Genomic DNA, 21719 nt, shown 5'->3' on the forward strand with positions numbered 1-21719 from the left:
CGGTTAATAAGTAAAATGCATCGCGGCAGGCGGGGGGAGTTACGGCTGTATTTTAAAACACTTTGCAAGCAAGTTAAACTTCCAGGAGGTACCTTTGGGCCAATCTCACAACCAAGAGCAGGTTTTGTGACTTTTGCCTACACCAGGACTCTCCTATGGGGTAGTAGGAAGAAGAAACGCTGCTCGCGGCTCTGTTTAGCGGGGCCATGACTGAAAAACACTGGCGTGAGGGGTAAGCAGATAAAAGGTGTAACACAGATGGGTGCCAGAGATTTAGGGAGGCCAGCGTCGCGGCCTCCCACCGCTGCAGAGGCAGATGAATTCCCGTCAGGTACGGAAAATGCGGCTCTGCCGGGCAGCACCGGGACCCTGTGAGGCCCTGAGGCCGCCGCCCGCCACTAGGCCGCAAACCCGCCCGGGGCGGTGGGCGCCGGCGTTGCCATGCCAACGGCTGAGCCAATAGCGAGCGGCGGGCGGGGCGGGGGGGGGTGGTCAACGGCGTTGCCACGCCAACGGCTGAGCCAATAGCGAGCGGCGGGCGGGGCGGGGCCGCGCGGTCACAATTGAGGGCTCGGCGGACAGGCGGGAGTGCGCGGGGATACCAGTTGGAGCTCAGTGCAGTGCGGGAAGGTGGTAGGAGGAGGCACAGCGAGTCAGGAGCAGCGGAGTAGGGAAACGCAGCCAATTGCAAGTCGGGACTCAGGGTTGAGAGCGGGGCTTTAGCGCAGGGGCCAATCAGAAGAAAAAAAAGGCGGGCCTAGCCAACTAGGGGCTGCCGTGGTGGCGGCTGAGCCAATTGCGGGCTGAGCAGGCGGAGCCGCCGGCCAATCAGGGCGCAGTCAGGGAACAAAAGGGGCTTTCCAAAGCTCCGGCCCTTTTCGTGAGAACAATTTCACATGACGCAACGGTTGGAGGAAGAGGTTTGCGAACCGTAGCCGCCGCCGCCATTTTGTGAGCGTTGAGACTCGAGCCGGCGGCGGCCGAAGGAGCAGCAGCACCGACGGCAAGAGCACAGCCAGCGGGAGCCGCAGCCCGGAGGATGCGGTAGAGGAGCCCAGCGGCAGCGGCGGGGGGGGCGGCGGCATCGCTCGGCGGCGGCGGCGAAGGGGCTCGCGGGGAGGGGGCCGTCGGTCGGTGGGTCGGGTCCTGGTGCGGGCCCCGGGCGGAGCAGCATGTCGGCCCCGGAGAGCAGCGCTGGTAGCAGCGAGGCCCGGGAGGACGCGTGCCGCGATTACCAGTCGTCGCTGGAGGACCTGACGTTCAACAGCAAGCCGCACATCAACATGCTGACCATCCTGGCCGAGGAGAACGTGCCCTTCGCCAAGGACATCGTCTCCCTGATCGAGGCGCAAATCGCCAAGGTTTTTATATTCCACCGACTACTACTCCTACCTATACTGCTGGGGGGACTGGCCGGGGCAGCGGGCTAGGGCGGCCCCGGGGGCCAGGAGGAAGGGCCCGGGGGAGCGGGCCTGCTGAGGGGCGCGGGCGGAGCCGGGCTGAGGGGCGGCAGGAGGCGGAGGAAGCGGGGAGAGAGGACAGGGAGAGACAGCGGAGCGAGAGGGCCCGAGGGACGGGAAGCGGGCGAGGCCCGGGGGGAGGCAGCGGCGGGGCGGGGTGGGTGTAATTCGGGGAGGGGAGGACTCAGGTAGGTAGTGGGGGGATGGCTAAATTAGGGGCCGAGGGGGGAGCAGGCGGAGGGAAGCGCGGCCGGAGGGGTGAGGGAGCAGCGGGGCCAGGCAGCGGGGGCTCCTCCTTGCATCGCTCAGTGTGAGGCTGCTGCTTCTTCTACCCCCCACCCCAGGGAGCAGGGGACTCGAGGGAGGGGAACAGCCCCCACACCACCCTCTTCGGAGTGGTGGGGGAAGGGTTTGGGACTCGCCCCACCAAAAGCGCTGGGAGGGCAGCGTGCCTGGCGGTTTTCGCCCCGTGTAAATAGCAGACACAACATGGCGGCCTGGCAGTGACTGGGCAGCTGCAGCTCGCCCTTGGAGCTGGGCTTTCCCCCTTACATGGAGCCAGGCTTCAGTGTCTCGGATCTAGTGTCTAAACCCTTGCATTTAGCGATTTCGACAGTAAGATGAGCATCGCGATCATTAGACAGGGAGATTTTGTGGAGGCTTTTTTTTTTTGTGGGTAGTTTATAATAATGAAAATAAGCTTAAGTTTATAGCATGCGAATTATCCACTTCTGAAGGGCTAAATATAATGACTTCTAAGTATCAGTTAAGATAAGGCTATTTTCCCAGTGCGGTCCCTGTGAGATATTAATTTGGGAGCGGTGGGAGGGGGCACCCTGATCTGATAGGAAAGTTTGTGGGTGAAAGGTGATCATCTGCTCTGGATAGAGAAGTGTGCGTGGTGGTGATGGGGGTTGTTTTTTTCCGCCTGATTAGAGAAAATTCTGCGGGTTTGGGATAGTCTGTTTGGATTTCAGGTGGTCTGTGCCCTGAGTGATGGTAGTGTTGTGTGTGTGTTTCATTTAATTTGGCTAGAGAAGTTTATTGGTTGAGGATGGGGAAGAAATTCTCCCTGACTGTAGAAACTGCAGCAGCCTGTAGGATCCTAACATGGCGTCTGAAAGGCACATGATATAAAAAGAAGGGAAAGAGGAGGCTCCCTCTGAGCCCAGCCCAGGCAGTTGCTGACATCAGTCAGCCACAGCACATGGATGGGGGTTTACTGCACCTTTTTAACGAGAGCATTCTGTAAGAAAAGGGTTCTTCTTTCAATCTTCCCCCCCGCCCCATTCCTGCCAGTCACCCCTCCCTCGTTGTTTCCCTTGCTCCCTCTGATCTCAGGTGTTGAAAGGCTTTTTTCCTTTGGCTTTAAATCGTGGTTTATAATGGTGAGAATTGTACTGTCTAATGATGGGGAGGGAAGGATCTCTTAAATTATTTAATCTGTCTTTCTATCAATGCAGGATGGCTTTTTAGTGTTCCACAGACCTCTTCCAGTCTTGTTTTAAACGCTGCCAGTGGCTGACTTTTGCCATTCCTTGGGGAGATGACCTCATAATCTAATAGATCTCACCATTATATCTCCTAAAGGGCAGTGGATGTATATGAAATGATCTGTGAAAAATATCAATGCTGTCATTTTTTTTCTTTTTCATTTCTGGGTGATTTAGAACTTGCCCTGAAGTGTGTTGTTGTTTTTTTTTTAAAGATGTCTTAAATCCTGTACCAATGGTTAGTTTTGCCTAGTTACTGTTTGTGACTGTGGTTTGTTCAAGGCAAGTTTTTAGTTGTTTCTGGGAAAGTGATCTCCTTTACTAAGCCACTTTTAAAAAGTGTTGCCTGGAGACAGTTTGTTTAGTGTAAAATTTGAGTGGCCTGCTTTACATTTTATTAAATGGTTCTGAAATGTGTGACTGGTATTATAAAATATGTAAATAAAAAGTGTGAAATATGTATTTGTCTTTTTATTTACCATTGTATAGCGCAGAATTTGTTTGCAAGACCCATGTTGTGTACAAGGTTGTTTTTTTTGAAAACAAGTTTTTGCACAAGTTTGTGATTTGGAGTTCAATTGCCAGATATGACTTTAAACTTGAAAACTTTTAGGAAACTAATAAAAAAGAGCCACACATTTCCAACAATAGCTTTCCTACGTTATTTGAAGGAACAGTGGGAATTGTGTAATGAAGTCTTTCATATTATGCTGGCGAGCTCAGAGTTAGCATTCGTCTGTGTTCTGGTGGTTATGTGGCGCCTCCCTGCCTCTGGTTAGTGTCATGTGGGCATCTTTCTTGCTAGGGGGTACCGTATAGACTGCCTGGGAACAAAATACATTCAAATCTGGGATTCTCTTTGTGGTTATTAGAATATGCGCTAGGACCTTGACATCATAAACATTTCCAGAAGAGAAGACTTAAATATTCCAACTGTATTTAAGTCATGGTTCTTAAAATGCAAAACCTGAGTTGCTTACGTTTGAAGCAGGGTACGCTGCTCAGCTGCTGGTTCTGTGCCGTGGTTTGCAGTAGATGACGGTGCTTCCATCTATGAGGACTTTTAACAACGTGATGCATAACGGAAGTGACTTAAGCTTGTGCCTTTGCTACTAAATGCATCTGAAAACCTGGAACTTAGTGGAGGGTAGTGAGCTAGTTCCATACATTGGTGAAATGGAAGAACATAACATGTAGCTCTTGGATGTAGGTACTTCTGAGGCAGCTCTTTGTTTCCCTAGCAGCTTACTTCAAAAGTCAGAAACCGTGCACTGTCAATTTTTTTTTTTATAAAGGCAGGCATTCAGAACTTAATGTAGTGTTTTTAATCTGCCATTGTGCAGGCTAATTTAAAGAAGAAACCAGTATTTCACAGGTATTTTAAGTAACTTTAGATCCACAGTCTTTGATTTTTGAGGCTAGAGATATGCTTTTACTTTAACACTTGCATATTAGTGTGTTTACAGCTCAGAGTTAGGCTGTATGTTCAGCACTCAGATTAGGTAGTACAGCTAGTGTAAGATGTGCTTTTAATGTAGTGCAATTAGTTTTAGCTAACTTAACTCTGCATTTTTTTTGTCTTTTTATGTACAAAGTACACCACGTGCCTATTAACTTTTTTCAATATGCTGGAAGGCAGTGACACCCCCCCCCAACTAACAAGGGATTCTACCCTCTTCAATACTAAGCTTCAGGTCATGGCAAATTAATACACATTTAAGGGGGAGGATACATTGTGATTTACCCATATAAAAGTATTGTTGACTCGGTGTCCTTCTGTGAACCACCTTAAAGGGGAAGGAATTAAATCTGAAATTGTAAAGCAAGGGCACTTCCACACACTTGTCTGGACAATGGGGCTGTGAAGTGAGGCGGTGTTAATTAACCGAGTAGCATGTCCTGTTTAAAATGAGCAGTGAATGAAGTTACTTGGATTTTATCCTGATCTTACCAGATGGTGAATGGGACCCAAAGTATTACAAGTGGATGCTCTTCTAAGGCGATCACGGTCAACACAGGGCTTGTGGTGTTGTCTTTCATGTTGTCCTCTTCAACAAGGCTGTGTACTTGCTGATGTTTTTGAGAACTTTGCCTTCTGCTTGTGAGAGCCAGTGATGGGCATTAAAATCACTGTGATTTGGGCCAGTAGTGCTTGGTGTACATTAGAAGTTGCTGTGGCGGTCCAGTGTCACCACACTTCCATCGCATAAACTTGCTACAAGTTTTGAAAATGGATTAAAAAACCATCCAACAACAAAAACCAAACAACAAAATCAAAGCCTCCTCTTGTAGCAAAGATGTGTCTGGAGTTTGAAGACTCCCTTCCGTGAAAATTGTGGTTGCAGTTCCTGAGCTTGTCTGTGCATTTACCCGATGGACTAGATGATTGAGTTTTGCCTGGATTTTGGACTTTGTTCTGACTGTACATTTTTGCTTGCACTCTGGAAATTTGAACTGTCAGTATCTGCAAGTGCCAAGAGAGAATGGGACTCCTTGCTCCGTCCGTTTGGATTACAATGAAATAGTTGCGTCCTCTGCTGCGTGTAGTTTATGAAAAGACTGTGATACTTGGCATATAATCTACATCTACAGAAGTTCACTCCTTTGGGCTATTTGCCAGAAGTCTGATTTGTGCTCTGTGAAACCCAGAAAAACAAGCATTCAGGAGGCTTGAATTATAAACTGTTTTTTAGAAGTTCCTTGAAGTGATAAGGATGTTTCCTGCTAAGTTAAAGTTACTTTCTCAAGTGGATTTTGAAAGGTTACACTCAGTGCACTAGCGGCAATACTGTCTTGTGGGCTTCTTTTTTCTTCCTTTTTTTCCTTTTTCCAAAGCTTTGATACGCAAATGAAATAACCTAAGGTGTTGCTTTTTTTTTTTTTTCCTGTTTTTGTGTGATAAACCCACTGCATTATACTTTGAACTTGAGTATCGATTTTCCAGATTAAGTTTTTGTATAAACACAAAATCCCAAGCCAAATCCCTTGGTGTTTATAGTGGCAACCAAAAAGAGAGGTCTGTATTTCTGGGATTGGTAATCCCTTTATTTAAAAAGCTTAAAATATGTTTTTGTTGTACTAAACTTCTCAGTTTCTTCTTATTACTCCAGGCTCCTGCATCAGAGAAGCTCCCAGTTATGTACCTTATGGATTCCATTGTCAAGAACGTGGGAAGAGAATATCTTACTGCATTTACTAAAAACCTAGTTGCAACATTTATTTGTGTATTCGAAAAGGTATATACATTTTCAGAAAAGTTATGTATTCTAAGCAGAATGTGTTCCGGGCAAAATAAATACATGTTTTTGGTTTGGGGTTTTCTTGGGTGGTGGATGATACGAATTGTTGGTTTTTATAAATCTCAGTACTGTCTCTATACTGTGGAAGATTATTCCTGCTGCTATCAAGCATGTCAGTTACATGTTAGCTGAAAGATGCGAAGTCTTACTTAATTTAACTTTGTTCATAAAAGTCTGTAATTTTCCTATCCAGGCAAGATTTTACTAACAACATTTTGATTACTGATTGCTTACCTGGATGGACTTTCTGTAATGTATAGACCAATTAATTATGAATTGTTGGTTTATTTTTAAGACAGTAAATAGTCTTTATATCAAGAGCAGACTGAGAATCAATTTCTTGTGGATTTCTCAGAGCTTCTCCTGTAGTTATCTGTCTGATTTACTTAATTCATGATGTGCAAAATCAGTGCTTAAACTGTGAAGAGTGACTAGCACTGGCACCTGATTCTCTCCTGGTGGTCTGGGATTTGAAAAAATTGCTGGGAGGGGAAATTATCTTAGAACATATTTCTATATTACATCACAAACGTGTTGCCACACACTTTAATTTTTGCTCTTAATCTTGAAACCCAGTAAAGTAATCGCGCTTATTTCTCAGTGAGAAAGGCAAATCAAAGTCCAGTTTTTGAAAGGCTGGGCTTGAATGAGTTTAAGTTGGATGAGAAATGAAGGGTTGACTTCTATGGTTTTCTGTATTGCTGTGGCATCCTGTATCATAGAACCATAGAATGGTTTGGGTTGGAAGGGGCCTTAAAGATCATCTAGTTCCAACCCCCGTGCAGTGGGCAGGGACACATGAATGCGGTAAATGGAGCTTTTGTGTATTTATCATTACCTATCAGCGAGGATCTAAGATCCCAGTATGCTTATATACAGTTTTCAGATGTAAAACATGATGAAATAAGAGATGGATTGTAATAATGACCAGAGAAGACTTAAACTCCTGTGTGTAGAGTAGATTGGTAGATAGTCACATGTTTATTCACTATTAAATTGTGAATGTTCTTACTGAGTTGCATTTAGTGTTGCAGCTGAAGCTCTGGGTACTAAGCTAGCTAGAACTGCTTAATGTGTATTAAATGTGCAAAGTGACATTCACTTCTAATAGCCTAATGGGTGATGTTAAAAGATGCAAGTAGAATTCCAGGACTGACATTGTTAAAAATGTTGTTTTATCAGTAAATGGTCACTAAGATATCATTAGACTCTTGATGAAGTCAGGAACTTTTGCTCAGTCACTTCTGCACTTTTGCAGTGAACTTCATGCCCTCTCGTTGAAAATTGTTTAGAGGCATCCCCCCAGTAGCTAAATATGGATTTTTCTTGTTGAAGTTCTTGCTCCTCCCCGAAAGAATCTCTGAACTTTCCAGACTGTTGTATGTCTTGCTGTAACATTTTAAAAACCAAACTGCAGCAAAAACTGCACAGTCAATACTTAATGATTGAATTGGAATATTGACATTAGGACAGCTGCATATATTTTGTCCTCAAATGTTTTAAATGTATTGTTTAATCGAACTACCCAAGTTGTGACATGAACTAAATTTTGCTTTACTGTAAATTTCTAACTTACCTGTCATGAGACAATCCAAACTAATTGTTTGTGAAGAGATAAAATGGGCACTGGTCCTACAAGAACACTTGATCTATTGCTCATAGATGAGTCTAGTTTTGCAGCTGAAGTGAAATATAATTGACTTTATTTTTTATAATATCTGTTTTGTTGCATTTGTTTTGAAAACAATAATTCAGTGACTAAACAGCTGAGCAAAACACCTTTTTTTTGTTCACAAAGTTGGTTGTTTCATGATTGATTTGTCATTGTTATGCTCCATTCAGCACAAACACTTGACTAATGTATTGTCTTAGAGGCTGTTGCCTTTCAATAGTTCTGTAACTGTATTTTTTCTACAGAAATTGGTCAAGTAAAATGAGAATTTTGGTAATGGAAAATTTGAAAGAAAATTCTCAGAGAAGGTAATACACAATAAAACCTTCAGATGGCCTTGAAACAACAATGTCACATTTGAGCTTCTGTTACTTATTCTGCTGGTATAGATGTATGATCTGCCCTTATAAATTCTGTTCAATGGGTTAAAATGGCAAACTGTTGATAAAAGTTGGAAATAAATCTTAAGTGGTACATAAAAGTTTAAGAAATCGTTTTATATTAACTTAACAAGCCATAGAATTGTTTTATTGTTTTAGGTGGATGAAAATACTAGGAAAAGTTTATTTAAATTACGCTCCACCTGGGATGATATTTTTCCTTTGAAGAAACTATATGCACTTGATGTCAGAGTCAACTCATTAGATCCTGCTTGGCCAATTAAACCTCTGCCCCCAAATGTGAATACTTCTAGCATCCATGTGAATCCTAAGTTTTTAAATAAATCGGTAAGTTTTTCTGCCTACTGTATGAACAGATGGTAATATGTGTAGTTTTCATTGTTTATGTGCTGCTTTTTGACAGTTTAGTAAGAATGAAGTGTCTGACCTTTGTAGGCAGGTCAGAGGAATTTTCGAATTCATAATATTTGATGCATTTGTTTTTTATATTTCAAAACTGTATTCTACATTTTGGAACAACGATGAATTTGTGTTAAACACCTGTCACAGCAGGCAAATTCTAGCAGGGCACAACTTTTAAATTTAGTTACATTTTGCATTAAAAACGCAATTTATAACTGCTGTGGAAGCGAAGTCCCCTAAGTACTGGATCTGATAACAGTTAAAGGAGATGGAGTTAGTTGATTTCATCAAGATTTTAAATGTAACTTTTTAAATTCTATTTCTAGCCAGAGGAATCTGCTGCACCTACCTCTGCTGTCACTTCTGGTGCCTCTACTCCTCCAGCTGTTCCTGAAATGCAAAAGAATTTGACACAGGAGCAACTGATCAGGCAGCAATTGCTTGCAAAGCAAAAGCAGTTGTTAGAACTTCAGCAAAAAAAATTAGAGCTGGAGCTGGAACAGACTAAAGCACAGTTGGTGAGTAGGATAGTTGATGAAACTTTTGTAGTTGGGTCTCACTTTTATTTGGACAGTACTTAGCTGTCCTGGTAGCTGCAGTATGTTATCTTTTCCTCATGGTGGCCAAGCGTAGCTATTTTAGGACTAGAGCAATGCAAGTTGATCTGGGGTTCCTGAGCAGTATTTGTTACCTAAAAAGCTTAATACACTCAAAATAGAGGTAAAAAGTGAAGTTCTTGGGTTTTTGTTTTTAACTTCTCTCCAAAATGATACCTGCCTATGGTCCTTGTCTTCCACCTCTTCTCATGGTTCACACCCAACTGGGCTTTTTCAAATACATTTACTCCTACAGAACAAGGAAACGTGATTGTTGGACATAAAGACAGTTTCCTCATTAGGTCAGTTTGGTTAGATGCCACTGTCTGAAGGTGGCTGTTAGGCTGTATTGTTTTACATTTGTAATTTAAAGTCTCACCATGTTGACAGTTGCTTATACCAAAATAAAGCATCTTTGAAGTGTAGAAATATGAAAATTTTATCAGATGCTTGGCAGCTTGTTGCTTTGAGCCTATGAAATACATAGAAAAGCTGATGTTGTAATGAGAACATGTGCCTGAGTTACGTGTTTTTCTGTATTGACTTCGTAGTACTGATTTTGCATTATATTTGAATTCGATCATTTGTAACAGTGCTACGTTATTTTAACACTTGTAATTAGCAATTAACAGATCATTTTCAGTTTAGTGGCTAAATCTCTTTAACTTTCAAGACAGTTCTATTTATAGTTTTGGTTTTGAAACAGAATACGATCGTCTTTGGGTAGGAGTTGGATCGTGCAGATTAATGCTGGATTTTTTCCTATTTCAGGCTGTATCTCTTAGTGTTCAGCAAGGATCATCTACTATAGCTTCAGTTCCAGCACCTTCCAAGCAACATATGTCTCCCACACCTCATATGACAGTTAAACCACCTCATCAGACTACTGTGCAATCTGAAAAAATAAAACCATCCCCAAGTCCTCCACTTCATGATATCAAAATAGTAAACAGGGATCCTCGACTTAATAGGATGACTCAGCATTCTTCTCATGCTAAAGATCAATCTCATAGGAAAGAATTTCCACCAAACGCGACCAGTCAGTCTGATAGCAAGGCAAGCAAAACACAGGCTGAAAAACAAAACTCAACAAAGCAAGAAAAAATCAAAATGAGTGAAAAAACACAGAAGAAAGAACTTGACCAGTCAGAAGCAAAATGTAAATCACCATCCCCTTTGAAAAATAAGCTGCCCAGTACTAAAGATACTAAAACCCAGGAATGTGAAAGCACAAAAGTATCTGAAATTAGTAAGCGGGATCCAAGACTGAAAAGACATCTTCAAGATAAGTCAGAGGGCAAGGAGGAGGAGGTGAAAGAAAAGAGGAGAAATACAGAGAAAAAAGAAAAAGATGAACATAAGACTGGTGAACATAGACCAGTAGGCAGCAGAAATAAAGTAATTAATGGTGCTGTTCAGAAACAAGACATGACTACAGAGGAGTCAGAAAAACAAAGTGGAAAACAAGGGAGAACAAGTAATAGAAAACGGTCACGATCACGTTCTCCTAAGGCACGGTCACCATCTACACATTCTCCAAAAAGACGAGAGAGGAGATCACCAAAAAGAAGACTGAGGAGTTTATCTCCCACTTCTTCAACTCCTAAAATAGGAAAGATACGTCAGATAGGCCCTAAGCAGTCTCATGCTGAAGAAGGCACACAAGCAGCAAGAGACGAACGGAATTCTAATAAGAGAAATGCTAAACAAGAGGTGCGAGATCCGAGGAGAGTGAAAAAAGCCCAAGAAGACAGGCCCCAAGAAGCAGCAAGCCAGCATTCTACAAAAGCTTCTCCAGATCCGAAGGAGAATGCAGAAAACTGGCAAGGATCCAAATCAGGCAAGAGGTGGAAATCTGGTTGGGAAGAAAACAAAAAGTAAGTTGCTATCTTTTAAATAACTTCTGTTTGAATTCAATGGAAATTCTACTGCTGACTTCAGTATAGTCAGCTTCAGGAGGCAATGTTCAGATGGTTAAAATTGATAAGTTTAACTTATTTCTGCTAATGAAATACGGATATCATGCATACTTAGATTTGAAGGCGATAGTGATATTTTGCCATCATAAGTTCTAATAGGAGTTTAAGTTGTGTCCCAAGTAAGTAATCTATATTTTAAATGTGTTCTTGCTTTCAGCTCACAGCAGAATGAAGAACACCAAGCAAGTAAATCCCCTCACCAAAGACACCGGGAAAACTGGCCTGCTGGTAAAGGAGTTTTGTCACCCCGAGCACCAAAGCAGCAGCACCGGTTAAGTGTGGACGCCAATTTACAGATTCCCAAAGAATTGACATCTGCAAGCAAGAGGGAATTACTTAAGAAGGTAATACTAATTAATTTGTCTTGATACGAGTGTCCTGGATATAGTTTGCTTTTCTCTCCCTTTTTTTTTTTTTTTTTAAATCTAAACTTTATATTATAGGCCAATGAACGCTTAACATCTGGTGAAATAACACAAGATGAGTTCCTCATGGTAGCTCACCAGATCCGACAGCTGTTCCAGTATCAGGAAGGAAAACACCGGTGTAATGTCTGGGATAGCCCGACAGAGGAAAAATGTGGTTTGAAAAAGAAACCTCTTCTATCGGATGCGGAATTAACATATTATGAACATAAGGCTAAACTAAAAAGGACACAAGTTCAGCATTCATTGTCAAGGCTTGATCTGTTGGATCCTGATGATATCTTGGATTATCATTTACCTGATGCCTTGCTTTCTGGCATAGAATGTGAGCAAGCAAAAGCCAAGCGTGGAGTACAGTTTGACAGAAAGGAACCATTTGGAGAAAGGTCACGGAGACACTCTCCTGTAAGTGGCACTAATAGACCTTTTGCTGAGAACCTTTCACCGCTTGAGAGTCGACGAAGAGTTGAGGAGCAAAATGCTACTAAAGGAACAAGAGGTTCTAAGAACTTCGATCCTTACGACAGCTGGGGAGAATCAGATGAATTGAGAGATGCTCTCAGACAACAGGGGAAAAGCACAACAGAGTTCCAGAAAATAGATGGTGATGCAATTGGCAGATTTGATAATCGTGAAGAAAGACAGCTTCTTGGGAAATCTGGTATGTGGTTTCGCATTATGTTACAGCTGTTAACCACTCACTAAAATGTTGCCAATTATTTTTGTGGTGTTTTTGGTTTTTTAGGTATTCGAGAGGAACCAAGATCACCATTCAGTGAACGTTTCAAAAGAGCTAGATATGAAGATCCAGAGAAAGCCCCGTTTCCGGAAAGTCCAGGATCGAGATTTGGAGCTGTTGAAGCGAAGCAGAGGATAAGTGCACTCATGGAAGACAGACCTCTGTTTGATGGCTCACCTAGACCAGCTGCTGCAAGGGTTGGGGTAGATGGCCCAGGAAGTCCTTTTGTTGATGGACCTGCCACTGGTTCAAGTTCCAGAATTGATGGGCCACCTGGGCAGGCTGCTATGAGATTTGAGGGGCCTTTGGTGGGGACAGGTGCATCTCAGTTTGATGGACCACTGGCAGGAGCAGGGGGAGCTGGAGCCCTAAGATTTGATGGGCCACCAGGGCAGCTGGCAGGAGCCCTGAGGTTTGAAGGACCTCCAGCACAGGTTGCTGGAGGAGGTCCACTGAGGTTTGAGGGACCTCTTGGGCAGATAGGTGGGCCTCTGCGGTTCGAGGGGCCTGCAGGGCAGCCAGTAGGTGGTCCTAGATTTGAAGGACCTGGAGTTGGTCTCAGGTTTGAGGGTCCCCGTGGTCAGCCTTCAGGTGGCCTCAGGTTTGAAGGCCCTCATGGCCAACCTCTGGGGCCTCGAGGTCAACCAGGGGGTGGTCTCAGGTTTGAGGGACCCCATGGTCAGCCCTTGGGGCCTCATGGTCAACCAGGGGGTGGTCTCAGGTTTGAGGGGCCACATTTACAGCCCTTGGGGCCACACGGACCATCAGGTGGTGGACTCAGATTTGAGGGGCCGCATGGTCAGCCTATGGGGCCACATGGACCATCAGGTGCTGGACTCAGATTTGAGGGGCCCCATGGACCATCAGGTGCTGGGCTCAGATTGGAAGGACCACATGGACAGCCAGGTGTAGGTCCTAGGTTGATTGATGGACCAATACACCAGGGAGCTGGTGGACTTAGATTTGATGGTCCTCTGGGTCGAGCCGGTCCAAGATTTGATGGTTGCCACGCAGCTGGATTTGATGGCCAACCCAGTCAGCTATCTCTCTTGCAAAGATTTGATGGAATTCATGGACAGCCTGGGCCGAGATTTGAAAGGGCGCCTGGTCAACAGGCACAGCCACGATTTGACACAGCCATACCTCAAAGATTTGATGGACCTCACCAGCCAGCCTCTAGATTTGACTTGCCCCTTGGCCTTCAAGGTGCACGTTTTGAAAATGTAGCTAACCATCCTGCCTCAAGACTAGAAATGTCACCATATGGACAAGGTGGTCCATTTGTCGACCATCCTGGCCAGGGCTACAATGGGCCGTCTCATGGGATGCAGTTCCAGAGGCCTGATCTATTTGATGGTTCACCTGGACCAAATTTCAATGGGCCAGCTGGCCCAGGAGCACAGAATTTCCCACTGAGAGCAGCTGGACATTACTTTGAGGAAAAAGGTCTTCAAGGTCCTCAATATGGAAACTTCAATAATATGCCAATAGGGAGCAATCAGGTAAGAATCGATTGCGTTAAATGATTTGCATGCAGAAGTGGTTTTGTATAGAAAATTAGCAGTTTTTCTGCCTCTAAACGTTGAAGATTTTTCTGAAGAGCTGTCAGACTGGGAGCCAGTTGCAAGCTAAAAAAGTCATCCTTCACTAGTTTCTAGATAATTTAAGAAGGATGTGCACTGCTGTTTTGCAAGAATATTTTTTTAAGAATTAAAATAGTGGCTCTTTAAAATCACTTTTTAGTTCAGAATATGACAGTGAAATTGGTATTTTTAATTTGAAAGCAACATTGGAACTCTATGGTATTTTCATTAAACTTGCATAAAAGTGAATTTTGTATAAAACATGAAAGATAATGTAAGTGAATATATGTGATTAGTTTTTCTAAGAGGTGCAGAATTAGAATGGATCAAAGGAATTCTGTTGTCTTTTTTCATCTGTTGGTACTGGTGACAAGCCAGTTTTAAAGAGATGATCTGTAACTTGGGGGAATTGAGAAAAATATGGACCATGTGGAACTGCAGTCTTTTAAAATTATCTTAGCTCCAGCATGCTTTATAAGTTCAATTGTCTTTGCCTGTTGGAAATACTTTCTTCAAAAAGGGAAAAATGATACTTGATACTCAGAGAAAACTATGTCATTTCTTTCAGTAGATTAGAGATTTTAAAAAGCATTTCTCATTTGGGGCATATGTATTGAAGATGAAGAGTTAAGTGATTGCACAAAAGCAGGTGATGTGTCCTGCTAGTCTCTAACGGGATAAAATTTTAAACTTATTTGTAAATCCAGAAAGCAGCCAGTTAAAAAACACCCACACTTTTATTACAAGTGTGTTATAAAAACTTTTTCTGTCTGAATCTTACTGTAGATGGTTTGCTGAAAAATCCTGCTTTCAAGATGTGTTTTGTGTAGCGGATGCTGTATCAGTCCTTAGACAAGAATGAATTGTGGCATTTGTTCATAGACTTTTACTGGTTTCTTGAGTTTCTTTTCTGATGAGCTCCATTTTGGTGAGCAAGAGTAATTTAAAAGGAAGTACTATGTTTGGAAAATGTGATTTAAGGCTCCATAGGTAGAATAAAAGGTGTTTAGTTTGGGAGCATTTGTTTTACTTTAAATGTTAGGCAAAATGAATATGTGTTCTGAATTTTTTCTAGTGGGAAATGAAGAAGAGGGAAAGGTGGTATTATTTGTGGACCTTTCAATACCAGACTGATGTGGTTCACTCCTGAAAGGGGTTAAATATATATAAAATCATTGAGAAACATCTAGAAGTTAATGATAAAAAAGTTTATAATTGCGTTATGATGCAAAAAATACTTACACATATACTTTCACAGGTTTCTCTCATATCTGGTCAACCAGGGCCTTATGGCCAAGGTCAACAGTATTTGCCAAATCCTGGAAGTTTTGCTCAGAACCCTGCAGGTGTGTAACAAAATAATTAACTTAATTTTATTTCCTTTGGATTGTTCTGTTTGTTATTGGCCACAAAAATTACCCTTTTGTAATGTCCTGGTGTACACAAGTCTGTGTGGACTAAGAGAAGCCTCAGTGTGGTGGCCATAGATGTGGTTTCTGTAGTATGTTCATCTCTGTAGGGGTTTCCCTCAAACAGCAAAGGCTTTTATTAGTTTTCATTCACTGTGTGGTTTTGGTACGTAGTTGTGCTAAAAAAAAAAAAAAAAAAAATTGGTCTGCTTTCCTGGAAGGCACTGATGTGCAGGTCTGGCTTGCATTTGCCAGGGTGTGTGAACATACCCCGTGTGTGAGTCGTTAGAAAGAAAAGCTTCTAAAAAATCATACATGGTTAAAGTATGTGATGGAGATTGGTCCTGGTGAAATACTTAAGTGTAAAATAAGGAAAATACTGCATTTCAATAGACACTATCCAGTAGAAATCTGTGTGTGGGCAACCAGCTTAGATAGGACTTCAAGAGTACATTATGAAGGAAGCTGCCGTAAAGGAAGAAATTAGCCAAGGACTAGACATAAAGCAAAAAGAGTCAATAAATAGTTTGAAATGGAAGAGACAGGAGGCAGAAGGAGAAGTATGTTGTGAAATACAGTGTTAAAAGTGAAGTAAATTTCTGACGCTGACCTTTTGTCTCCTTGAATGTCATTGGTTTTTCCCCAGGAACCCTTCCACATTCATATCCTGATAACCACCTTGGGCAGCTTGATGTCAATGAATTATTTGCTAAACTGCTGTCAACAGGGATCCTCAAACTGTCAAAAACCGATTCCACTTCAGCACGTATGTAGATCCATTATGTTCTAACTGCTTAGCTTATCCACAGCTCAAGTGTAAAGCTAAGTATAAAATCTTTCGTGAACTCCTGCGTGTTTTTTTTTTAAACTGAACTTTGTTTTTTGGGAAGGGATTTACTGTGTGTGGAGGAGTCAGTTCTTAGTATCTTGTTTAATTTGTACGCTTCAGCTGTCTGATGTATTAAAATTTTGATAAAACGATATCTTTGTTTTCTAGAAGCAAATGAAACATCAGCCCAGCCAGGTGCTGAAGAGGAAGATGATGACCAGAATGAAGATCAGAATGTTCCAGACCTCACTAACTTCACAGTTGAAGAACTTAGACAGTATGTATAGCAGAATGAGTTTATAGTGCCGTAATAATAATGTAGTATCTAGGTTAATTGAGTTAATCAAAGACATCTGAGAGCTTTGAGAAGATTGCATGTTACTCTGTGACTAAGAGGACCTGAAGTTTTTGATGTTGGCCTTGGAGAATTTGAGGGAGGGAAAATTAACCCGAGAAAACTATCTTTACACAAGTTGCATATTGTTACTTAATCAGCAAGGTTGTGAGATGAAGTCAGTGTTTCTTGCTTTGTTACTGATTTTACCACCTTTGTGGTAGTCTGCAAAGCTGAGCCAAATGCATGCACCACCATTTTATGCACCCTTAGGCGATGAAGCGAGTAGGCATGAAACACAACACTGGTGTGATTCTCAGGAATAGTTAATATGAGCCCATTGTTTATTATTTGAATGAATGTTTCAATGTATTATGTTATGAAAATCAGGAAGAATTTAGCTATATTGCGTGTATTAACCTTGCAGTAGATTGATGCTTTTCCTCTAGTCTTGTGGGCATATGAAGCAGTTGCTTTTACTGAGAAACTTCTTACCTGTTGCTTTTCAAGGAAATGTTAAGACTCTTCTTTTTTCCTTTTTTGTAGGCGTTATGATAGTGTAATAAATCGACTGTACACTGGGATTCAGTGTTACTCGTGTGGAATGAGATTCACTACTTCACAGACAGATGTTTATGCGGATCATTTAGACTGGCATTATCGTCAGAACCGGACAGAAAAAGACGTTAGCAGAAAAATTACACACCGAAGGTGGTACTACAGTTTAACAGTAAGTAATGCAGTATACGTCTTGGTAAATTACAGGCTGGATTCTGTGTTTTACTTATGTACATGCTGTAGAATTGCAGTTGAAATGACATCATCACAGGAGTTGGCCTTTGGTAAACAAAGATGTCTTAGATATTTCAAGTAGTTTTCATAAATGCCTGTTAAAACACAGAAGGCAATTATATGATGAACAATAAGTGATTTGAAGCTGTTGGTACTGTTTTGATCACACTGAGAATGGAATGGAAATAAAAGGGTAGTGTTTTTTCTGGAAAAAGCTTTTTTTGAAGTGTAGCATTGTGAGAAAGAGTGCACTGTGCTAATGCTGTGTGTAAGGAGCATTTCAGTGTTAATGAAGTAAGATTTATTAGATGTGGTACTTTTTTGATGTCTTTTTTTCCCCCTGAGATTTATTTTAAACATTTCTGGCTATTTGTCCATGTCCAAATATAAATGAAAACTTTTTCCTTAGGACTGGATTGAATTTGAAGAAATAGCCGATCTAGAGGAACGTGCAAAAAGCCAGTTTTTTGAAAAAGCTCATGAAGAAGTTGTGTTGAAAACACAAGAAGCTGCAAAAGAGAAGGAATTTCAGAGTGTCCCTGCTGGACCAGCTGGAGCAGTTGAGGTAAGTCTCAGTATGTCTTTATTAGCCCAGATACTGAGAATGATAAAACTTCAGAGAAGTTTACAGCATTTGTTTGTACAGTGGGCTGTATGCAGACTGAAGTCCTGTTGTTGGACCTCTGTGCAAGACACTTTATAGGTGGAGTATTTGTGTATGTAATGGTTGTTGCCCAGTGGCAGATAGTACTGTAAATTACAAAAAAAAAAAAAAATCTACAGCCACTGGCATTCCATCATTTTAGCAAAATGGAAATGGGGAAAGTGTGTTAATTTACTGAAAGAGCAAATAGAGCAAATGAATTTGAAATGGTCCTTTGTAATTCAAATAATGATTTGGTTTACTGGGTTTTGATACTTTTATACAAATATTTATTTTTCAGTGGAAGATAGACATTAAGACAAATGTCTCAAAGTAACAAAGAAATATCCTAAAGTAACCAGTAGATCTGTGTTTTGGTAGATGAATCAATGTAGTAATCGAATACACGTGTTGGTAGAATTACAATTTAGTTTAACATGCTAAGCCTCTGAGAAACTGGCTATCAAGCTATGAAGACCTTTGTTTAAATTTGTTCTCAAACTTAGTTGTTATGCACAGTAGTACTAAAAATATTAATAATTCATCTAGAAGTTCTGCCTTTTTTCATTTGAGACTCCAGATTAAGGGGAAGAGTGAAGATAATGCCATAAATTAGTTAAATCCCTGTACTCAATTGTCTTGCATGACAGTAAAACAATATTGGATTTTTACGAAGTGTTTTGCAGAGACTTTGTAGCTACAAGGGCAGAGCTTAAATTTCTCAGACTTCAAGGCTGGATGGTGATCGTTGCTCATTCTGCAAACTATACTCAAATTATAATTATGTTTTCTAAAGTTATCTTAAAAATGCGGAGGAAAGATCATGTTGTAATCTTAATGTATTTGTCTTCATTTAAAAGAACCTGGTTTGACTGTTACTAGGTTCTTGAAGTTCACGTATTCAGTAAATTTTTGCAATAACTTCATTTATGTCTTTTATTCCAATAACTTTCCAGAGCTGTGAAATTTGCCAAGAGCAATTTGAACAGTATTGGGATGAGGAAGAGGAAGAGTGGCACCTGAAGAATGCTATCAGAGTAGATGAAAAGGTGATCTCATCTTATTTACATGTGATACTTATTTATAGTAAAAAATCTGAAAAATGAGCAAAAAATGGGAGAGCCAAGTGTTGTTTCTCTCCTGAAGGATTCCCATGGTAGTTTTCCTGACTACCAAGTACATAACTATCTCAGCTTTTGGAAGCGCATGAAGTCCTGGTCTCATTAGTATAGACTCACTGGACTGCCCTTATACTGCAGTGCTAGGGAAAAAAAAAATTGTTTTTTTATATATGTGTGTCGATACTGGTTCAATTATTGCTGTATGCAGCTGTACACAAATAACTCCCAACACTTTCCAGCCTTCCTTATGGTAACTTTTCCTAAATAAACATACACAAAGTATTTTCCCAGTTGTATTTGGCACCACGCTTGGCCTGCTTGTACCATTGTTTTTCTAGACAAGTTGTGTGATATGTGGAATTGACAGTGTTCTGTCCATAACTAGTGATCTAGCTATAATTTGTTATGTATTTAAATGTGTTAACAATTCTCTTCCAGATTTACCATCCATCTTGCTACGAAGATTACCAAAATGTAAGTGAAACCTCCTTCCTATATTTTTAAGCATTTTTGTTTTCAGTTTGTTTGCTTGATCTCTGGCTTTGCAGGGAGCAGGTGTGTTGAGAATGTGCTGCCTGTTTGTCTTGCCTGTGACTAGAGTGAGACTTGGAGGCCTTGGGCAGGGCAAGTTCATAACTCGCAATTAGCACAGGCGTATTTCTTGTTGTGATGTACTGTGACGGCTTGTGTGTCATACACGACTAAAGCGAAACCATGGTTTGAGAACACATCATCCATTTATTGTTGAGTAATGTGTGTAATTTTAGGAATTTGTAAAAATGGAGCAAATGGGCGTTGGTGTGTGTTACATTTTTAATGCTTTGGGAGTTACAGTTTCCCTGGGGAGAGCAGGGAGTAGTTTATGGCAATGTGTTCAGCATTTCGTCAATGCTTGGATGATACCTTTTCAAAGCAATTGTGAAAAAATAACACTGTTGAAGAACGACTTTGTTTTCTTACGATCTTGGTTAAGTAGAAGTTTGGATTTTGAGTGCCTATCAATTGTGTTTGCATTTTGAAAAAGAATAAAAGGGATATAAGCAGCTAAAAATGATTATTTTAATGTGTGTTAACGCTACATTGACTTTGACTTGGCAGACATCATCGTTTGATTGCACACCATCTCCCAGCAAGACTCCTGTAGAAAATCCACTCAATATAATGTTGAACATTGTTAAACAAGAAACAGAAGAGCCCTGTGACCCACCTAAAATCAAAGAGGAGCCTGATGACACCCCAACAGCCTGTGCAGAAGAGAGCACACCTGCATCTACAGAGATAAAAACAGAACCTGAGGAGTCTGTTTAAATGAACTGAGGTATTAATTTTGTTTTTTTACAGAAGAGCTGCTGTGTTAATTCTGGAAGGCAAATAACTTTTTATATGAAATAAAGATGTTCAACTGAGGCAGGGCCTCAACTACTGTTTGGTTAATAAATACATTCTTGTATTTGAATTTCTTATTGCCTGCACAGTTTCAGGTGTCATTGTGTGAAAGTTCTGTAGATGCGTGAAAATTTAATGGAATGAAATGGTATATGTAAAAATGTACAATTTTCACTTGTGGAAATGTAAATTATAAATAAAAGATATTTTTGCTATATATGGAGTGTAATGTTTATGCACACCATCAAATGAAGACAGTGTTTCTGTACTTTTTTCAGTTTAAATGGAATTTAAAAAATTTTGCTCAATAAGATTCAGAAAAATGAAAGCAAATAACTTCAGTTATCCCATAGGTGGGTTATCAAGGGAAGCAGTGCAGGAACTTCTCAGACAGACGACCGTAGATTTCTTTTCTTTTTAAACTTATTTGAACAAACTTACATATCCAGATATTAAGGAAAAAAAAAAAAAAAACCCACACAAAAAACACCAAAAGCCACAAAACTAAAAAAAAACCCCAAAAAGATAGTCCTGGGTAGCAGGGGAGAATTTAACAAACCAACCAGAGTGCTTGATTGTGAACACAAGTGCCAACAAACAATTAACAAACCAGGATGCCTGGTAGTTAAGACATTTTTAATGAATTTTTTTTCTTTTCCATTAGTTAAATGCGTAAGAATTTAATACAGCTAAACAAACTTTTCTTTACAGGGGGGGAATGAATGTAAGAATGCTCATTTGAAACATGGTTAACACTTTTTTTTTTTTTTGGTTGCTTATGACTGGACTTAGATGGCAAGCCAGATATCCTGAGATGTTAATATTTCTTAAATGTAATAAATAAAATTAAGCATATATTTGAGCGTGAGTCTCTTCCTTTCAGTAGTGGGTTTGCGTGGCTGGCATGTTTGTGGGATTGAAAATAATCATACAATTGTGTGTTTTAGGACAATAATGCATTTAATGTATTATTCAGTCTGCTCTGTGTGTGTGGTGCATAGTTTTAAAGCTGCTGGGAGCAAGATGTCAGCAGTAGAAGTCGAGGAGCGATGTCAGAGTCCTGGTGTGTTTCTCTTGCAGTGAGGACACTTGGGAGATCAGAATTCACCTGCAGTGTGTGATGTAAGTAGAAATAACCAGCTGTGCAGGTGATGTT

At 41.0% G+C, this 21719-nt stretch overlaps 1 protein-coding gene across 1 annotated transcript; it reads left to right on the forward strand.

The window, feature by feature from the left end:
* Positions 1 to 641: 641 nt before the first annotated feature.
* Positions 642 to 21371, forward strand: PCF11 (PCF11 cleavage and polyadenylation factor subunit). Its single transcript, XM_065631639.1, has 16 exons — positions 642 to 1361; positions 6064 to 6189; positions 8464 to 8652; positions 9054 to 9245; positions 10095 to 11200; positions 11460 to 11646; positions 11746 to 12388; positions 12473 to 13968; positions 15308 to 15395; positions 16105 to 16224; positions 16456 to 16564; positions 17168 to 17351; positions 17823 to 17978; positions 19013 to 19105; positions 19616 to 19651; positions 20276 to 21371. The coding sequence occupies exons 1-16, from the start codon at positions 1173 to 1175 to the stop codon at positions 20483 to 20485; spliced, it is 5124 nt and encodes a 1707-aa protein (XP_065487711.1). The 5' UTR covers positions 642 to 1172; the 3' UTR covers positions 20486 to 21371.
* Positions 21372 to 21719: the final 348 nt, after the last annotated feature.

Source organism: Caloenas nicobarica, chromosome 1, assembly GCF_036013445.1.
Source record: "Caloenas nicobarica isolate bCalNic1 chromosome 1, bCalNic1.hap1, whole genome shotgun sequence".
Taxonomy (NCBI): domain Eukaryota; kingdom Metazoa; phylum Chordata; class Aves; order Columbiformes; family Columbidae; genus Caloenas; species Caloenas nicobarica.